Source organism: Drosophila busckii, chromosome 2R (genome assembly GCF_011750605.1).
Source record: "Drosophila busckii strain San Diego stock center, stock number 13000-0081.31 chromosome 2R, ASM1175060v1, whole genome shotgun sequence".
NCBI lineage: Eukaryota > Metazoa > Arthropoda > Insecta > Diptera > Drosophilidae > Drosophila > Drosophila busckii.
This window is the reverse complement of record NC_046605.1, coordinates 21,823,122-21,829,991: the sequence shown is the minus strand read 5'-3', so window position 1 is coordinate 21,829,991 and position 6,870 is coordinate 21,823,122. Positions and strand designations below refer to the sequence as shown.

General features: G+C 33.6%; 1 protein-coding gene across 1 annotated transcript; it reads right to left on the bottom strand.

The window, feature by feature from the left end:
• Positions 1–251: 251 nt before the first annotated feature.
• LOC108604656 (5'-3' exoribonuclease 2 homolog) lies at positions 252–5,113 on the bottom strand. Its single transcript, XM_017994205.1, has 9 exons — positions 4,959–5,113; positions 4,544–4,898; positions 3,204–4,471; positions 2,994–3,083; positions 2,750–2,906; positions 2,499–2,676; positions 2,224–2,402; positions 1,971–2,120; positions 252–575 (listed from the first exon to the last, which is right to left on the bottom strand). The coding sequence occupies exons 1-9, from the start codon at positions 5,031–5,033 to the stop codon at positions 406–408; spliced, it is 2,622 nt and encodes an 873-aa protein (XP_017849694.1). The 5' UTR covers positions 5,034–5,113; the 3' UTR covers positions 252–405.
• Positions 5,114–6,870: the final 1,757 nt, after the last annotated feature.

Here is a 6,870-nt window from a genome sequence, read left to right as displayed (position 1 = left end):
ATGGCTCGCTGTTAAATTGACCCCTCTTATACATTGCGCATCATATTATGACAGGTAGCATAAATGAATCCTACTATATTAATTACTATTTTATTTTGAAATGTGCAGTAAAAAATACAAATTAAGATATACAATGGTGTTCAAACATCCAAATATTTTCTAGAAAAAAGTTCAAACCCCTGTATTTTAGGTAAATACTTTTGAGTACCAATGTAGTTCTGACAATAAAAATACTTTTTAAAACTTTTGGGTTGGATTAACGTTATATATTTTCCATCAAATTAAATTCAACTGCTGAAATCAGCATCATTGATACAAATCCGCATTAGATACAAAACACATTATTAAGGATCCCATCTCGTTTTCTTTCATTTGCAATTGCGTCTTGTTCGATTACAGGCATAATTAAAATCTTCTATAGTTGTTGTGCTGTTGGAAGTTGCCTCTTTTTGGATGACGGTAAGTGTTACTCATGGTACTATTGAAATTATTGCGTTGTTGTTGCTGCTGAATATAATTGCTATCGTTATACCTCTGATTGTACTGTCTATTAAAAGTTTGATTTGGTGAATATCCTGAAAGTAGAAATAATTCAGTTATTATCATGTTCATTTAAATATCAAAGAGTTTTGATCATACAATACATATGTGGCTGTTTTAATTTCCCAAGTCTTTTAAGTTTTTATAAATAGAAAACAAACATTTCCGAAACTTTTTATTGCTTTTCAATAGCATTTGGTTATTGTAAATTATGCTTCTTGTAAATGATAGGGTTCAGCGTGTTTTGTTTTCATATAGAAATAGAAATCGTTAAGTCTACGCCTATAGAGGATTCATGTAGCTTTCAATCGGTTATATTCACAGAAAAATATCTCCATTAATTTTTTTCTAAATTGAATTAAGTACCGATAGCAAACGTGCCGTGCGGGTCGCGAACGTACACTTTTTCCATTATTTTTTTTTGTACTATCACTTTTCACAGTTTTATGTGTGTAGTAATATTATTAGCAAGAAATATTTATTGTCTCAGTTGCTTTTTCTCGCAATTCTTTTAACTTCTGTGTATCATCCTTATTTTGATTGATATATTGATTAAACGTTTTTCACAACAAATAAAAACAAATATTAAATTTAAAAAAAACAATAGTTACGGTAGCAAACGTACACATCAATATAAAAAATTTGGTTAGTAAAAACCTCAAAACTTTATTGGCTATTAGATATTTTTAAGGACAAAATGTCTAACTTCAAACTTGACTTAAGTTGTAATTTATGATGCGAATGTGAAAAATGATTATATAATCATTGAAACAGTAGTTTAGAGTAAGTGAATAATTACTTTTTAACGAAATTAAATTTGTATTCTACAATACATAAACAACTTAACCAAGTTATATACGAAAAATAAGACACTACAAAAGCAAACCACAACTACACTATGAACACATCATTGATAATCATTTCATAATAATTATATTTGCATAACTTGACCATAAATTTGAAAAATTGAGTACAGAATTTCCCCAATAAAAAAAAAAAAATGATATTACAAAATCATGACTTTGTGCAAAAACAAGCATGTAAATGCATTGAAGTTTGTCCCAGAAAACTTTTGTATACACTTTGACTAGGAAATCGCACTCAAAAATACATGCACACAAGACAGCTAGCTCATCACAGTTCGTTTTCGATATAGCGACATATATCTCAAATTGAATAAAACTGAGTAAATACTTGCTTTAATTTATTATTTTTCATTTCCTAAATATGTCTTCTATTTTGTCTTCCTATTGTTTTAACAATAATTTTTTAAACTAAATAATTTAGAAAGGCATTTTCGATTAGCATTTTAGTTCATCTTTTGGGGGTTCTCTCACAGACACACAACTTATAAACATTTACTTACCACTGCTACATACTCTTTATTATTACTGAAAACATTTTGTGAACATGATATAGTCTTTTATTACCTTGAGTTTGATTATAATTATAATTTCTTCCATTTCTACCATTGTTTTCATAATATTGTCCGCTATCCATTCTTGGATTTCTCATACTAGATGAAGCTAATCGATGAGCACCAGGCGGAAGGTAAGCTCTTTGATGGTGTCCACCGAAGCCTGAGAGAATCAAATTAAGATTGAATAAATCAATTGAACTATGTCGGTTAGATATAGAGATATGTATATTAAAAATGAAGGTAGTTGAGATATTTTTGATTACCGATAACTGGTCCGTTTTTGTGACCTTCGGGCTGTAAAACTTGCGGAGGATCTTCAGCATTAGGAAGCCGTCGCGCCGGGAAAATATAATCATCAGCATATATAGGATCTTTAAATAATGCAGTTAAAGCCGTATTATCTGTTATATCTGAAAGTCCAGGTATTGGAGATTGCAAAACTCTAAGTATGAAAGCATAAGAAAATATGTATATGTATGTATATACATATGTTTGTATTATTGGTCAAATCATATACTGTTTTGCTTTCTTCACTTACCCCTCCAATGCAATATTTAGTTCTGATTTAGAAATAGTTCCACTCATTCCATCAAACGATATGGCAGTTTCACCGTTTTCAGAAATATGCGATGAATTGTAAAGCTTCTTAACAGTCTTGTAGTGAAGACTTAATTTACTTATGTATAAATTGTTATCTCCTCTTTTGTTTCGTTTCACTGTAAGTATGGAAATATATCCATACATATCTGTATAGTTACAATTTTTCTTTTCATAAATATTCATAATTACCTTCTTCTTCTGTTAAATCGTCATGAAGTGGTAGAAGGGCTTTAAAAAGCCGTTTTTCGTCAACAAATGGCAACAAGGCAACACCTTGCCAGGCAAATTTCTTTCCATTAAGATCTATTTTGAAGTCTTCAGGATAAAAGTCTATAATGGTCGAGTCCTAAAAGAAGCAGACATATATAAAATGACATATTTTCTAAAAATTTAAATACATTTCGAGTTGAGCTAACGTTGCACAAATACTTACTGGATCGGACATTAATTGTGCCCATGGTTGAGGGACATGTGAACTACTGGCTGCTGGAAAAACGCCCATCAATTGCTCCAGTGGGTGAAACTGAAAATAAAACAACGAATTTTAGTAATCTACAAAAGGAAAAATGCTTACGATGAAATAGTTTTATTTTTTACGATATTGTGATAATTGAATTGACAAACGTTACCAATTTTTGCTTACCGGCTTGGTTCCATTTTCAAATGCTGTAGATAGTCCTTGAATATTTACAAAATCAGATGCAAATGGAGCGTAATGGTACGGAAAATACCAATTCCAAGAGGCACATCCTTGATAGTAATATTTAAGGACCCAGCACAATCCCCGAACATATTGCAATGCAACAGCATAACGAAACTGAAGGTTTTCCGGACATACATCAAATTTAGATTCGTAATATCTATTCTTGAATCCGTCTTCCCATAGACGCACTTCGTCATTATTTTCTTCATCATCATCTAAATGAGCCTCTGAACTGGTACGCTTTGTGGCTCCTTGTCGGACAGCAGCTGCTTCCTGTTTATAATTCGTTATGGATTTCCCTCCTCCGCAATCAGGTCCAACTGCCGTCGGTCCGAAAACAGATTTCTCCAATGCTTTATGGTTATGATTTTCTCTTTTTTGCCTGGCTTTAAATTGTTGCTCCCTACGCTGCCTATCTTTAAAGATTTGATCTTCAACATTTCCCAAATCAGTCATTATCAATTGAACTCTGTCTAAGTTAACATCCCCTGAATCTGTCAAGTAGCCCTTAGTTTTATAGACGCACTTCTTGTATAGCTCAACTAAACGATCAACTGCTCCTTCTCGTATTTCCAAACTAGGTAAATGAGGTAGAAAATCATTTCCCACAAAAAAGCACATAAACACCCAATCATCCAATGCCCTTTCGAAATCGTACTTGAACGGCAAGTTGGGCATTTCCAGAGTTTTCTTTAGATATTCCCTTAGAACACTTAAACGAACAAATATATACTTCACTTCTGCTCCAATAGGAATATCTGGCGTATAATTTGCCCCAGTTATGCTTACTGCGCCAAGCCCAACACATTTATCCATTTCATGACCAAATTGATTACAAACATCACAAGGCCTTGGTTTATTCGGAAGAAATTCTTCACGAATAATGGTGAAGTTGGGCTCATGCGTTGCCAGTCCCAGCATAATCAAATCCGCATCAGCTCCGCAAAGTACATGGTGAGTGTTGGGATTATGATCAGGTTGAGCGCGTTGTTTCCGAATGTAATCCATTATTTTATGCTCTCCCTCTCCAGGCACATTGGCATCAGATAAAATAACTTTTATACCCTTCCATGCAGGATTATTATTCAGTCGCTCGTGAATGTAATAGTGCAAGCATTTGCTCAATCGATCCATAAATGGTGTTCCTGGGGTAATGCAATTGGAATCAAAGTGCTCACCCTTTTGTTTTTCAGGTGGTAACTTGCAGCCTAAAAAATTAGAAGAAAAAATAAGTTATGTAATAAAAAATATCTTCCTTGTAAATTATATCAATCTTTTACCTCGTGTCAATAGTTCCTCGCGAATGCGCTCAACCTCCAATCTTTTTTCAATGGTTTCCTTAGCGGCCCTAAATCTTCTTGACCTCTGCTGGTTCATTTTCGCCCGGGGGGCAACTCCATCGATAGCCATATACAATAACTTTCTAGGACGGACAATTCCAAATAATCGGTCAATACAGTCAAATATTGCAACCATCATTTCTTCCTCATTTTTGGGCGCCGGCTTGTCTTCCGGATGAGTGCAAGGATGTATAATACCGTTCATATCGAGATACAAGTTATCAAATTCCACGCCATTGGGATTTGGTAAAGTGGAGTCTTCATAAATTGTTTTGCCTGACTCTGAATCAGTGTGCTAAGGTAATCCAAAATTAGTAATTTAATAACATGTAATATTGCACACAACATTGGTTACCTTATTCTCATTACACTCGATAATAACACATGGATATTTCTTGCTTAACCATCGAAAAAATGCTGGTACTCCCATCGTAAACAAGTTTTAATAAAAATGTGCGCTTTGTTAAGTATGCGACCGGTGATAGCAATGACATTGGGATATAAAATATATCGATTAGTCGCTCGCTGGAACTAATTATAATAATAACTTTCGATTAATTTTATCTCGAGAGAGTTATAGAGTTATTAAATCAAGAAATAAATATTTCCAACGAACAAGTTTAAATTTGATTTGATTTATCAAACGCGTTTGTTTTTATTAGTTATTATTAACAGTATGCTGAATAGCTTTCTTGTTTTTTTTTTTTTTAAATAAAGTAATTGTTAATATTAAATTAAATAAACTAATCTAGTCCGCGACCAGAAAAAGGCGAAGTCACTTTCAATGGCTCGGTTGGAGCTTCAGCTGGGAAACTATCGATGGTACTATCGAGCTATCGAATTTTTACCTTTCTGAAGCTCCTTCGATAGTTTTTTGTCGCTATCGATGGTGCTGTGAAAAATTATCGATAGTTTTTTGTCGCTCATATGTCGGACATACTTCTATTTTTGCAAAGAAATTCATGGATTTAATAATATTTATTGTTAATCTTCTTTGTCAAGACAAATAATTTGAACTTTATTTCTTTTTTTACAGAGTTGATCTCCCATTAAGTTTTTTGTTATTTTTTTATATTTTGTACACTTGAATTTTCTTTTTTTGTTAGAGAGTTGATCTTTCATTAAGTTTCCTATGTTATGTTAGGTAAAAATTCTTTGTACATCACACTGAAGTGATAAGTTTGATCTCTAATATGTTAAGTAATACTTTTATATCATTAAAAATATAAAATATTTCTTATAACATTCAAAATTGCTTATATTTTTAATTTTTTTTTAAAGTGCCGTACAAAAAAACGATACTATGATAGTATCGAATCTTTGCTCTTGAAACATCGAAAATATCGAATGGGGCCACTATCGATAGTTTCCAGCTCTAGTTGGAACATGGAACACCAGACACACGCTGCGCTTAGAGACTTAGAGGTAGTACCAAACCTGTATATGCGTAGGTCCACGATGGCGTGAATATGGTTTTGATAAGTAGTCCCTTGGTAGCCATCTGTATCATGCTTGAAGCTCTGAGACGGTCCTGTTTCTGTAGCTTTTGAAGATACTTGGTCTCAACTGCCCTCCATGTCAGTGCACGATTCAAGTGGACACCCAAATGAATAACGCGTCGACGTGCTATTTATTGCCATGTTCCATTTGGCAGTCCAACGTTCCAACAAACAGCCATTCCTCAAGCGATGTGTCATCTGCGTAGGCGGCGAGTAGCAAATTAGCAAGAGTGTCATCTTCAGCCTTTATGAGCAATGCGGTACACAAGGTATACCGGAAGGGCTTAAGTTCATTTTTCTGGGGGACTCCTGCAGATATCTGCACCAAACTGGAACGAGAGTCTCCCACATCTCCGTCGGAAGTTCGATGAATATTGAAGGCTTTTAGGATAGCATAGTGGGGAGCAGGAAGGATATTATTAATTTTGCTGAAAAGCAAACGAGCTGTGTACAATGCTGTAATTGTAAACTATCCGATACGGTATTCAGATCTTGGGCATTGTGGCTCCAGATTTTGACCCCCAAGAACTGAAAACCATTTTATGGATAAAATGAAGTAGTAAAAATAACATAACCTTTGATTCTGCACAGAACTCACTGAAACAACCAGAAAATACAATAAAAATAAATAAACATTATTGAATTCAATACTTTTTTTGTTTGAGAAACTATGTAAATGAAAATGAATAAAATATTTTCTTACAGATTTAGCTTATGCATCACTGTATCAAAAATTCGCAATATTAAAATGTTCCATTCATATTAGAA

Bases quoted from the DNA above. Each gene is read 5' to 3' on its own strand.
- LOC108604656 (XM_017994205.1), bottom strand. From the start codon at position 5,033: ATGGGAGTACCAGCATTTTTTCGATGGTTAAGCAAGAAATATCCATGT. The intron at 4,899-4,958 runs GTAACCAATGTT...GGATTACCTTAG, and splicing joins TCGAGTGTAATGAGAATAAG to CACACTGATTCAGAGTCAGG. The intron at 576-1,970 runs GTAATAAAAGAC...TTCTACTTTCAG, and splicing joins TAATTATAATCAAACTCAAG to GATATTCACCAAATCAAACT.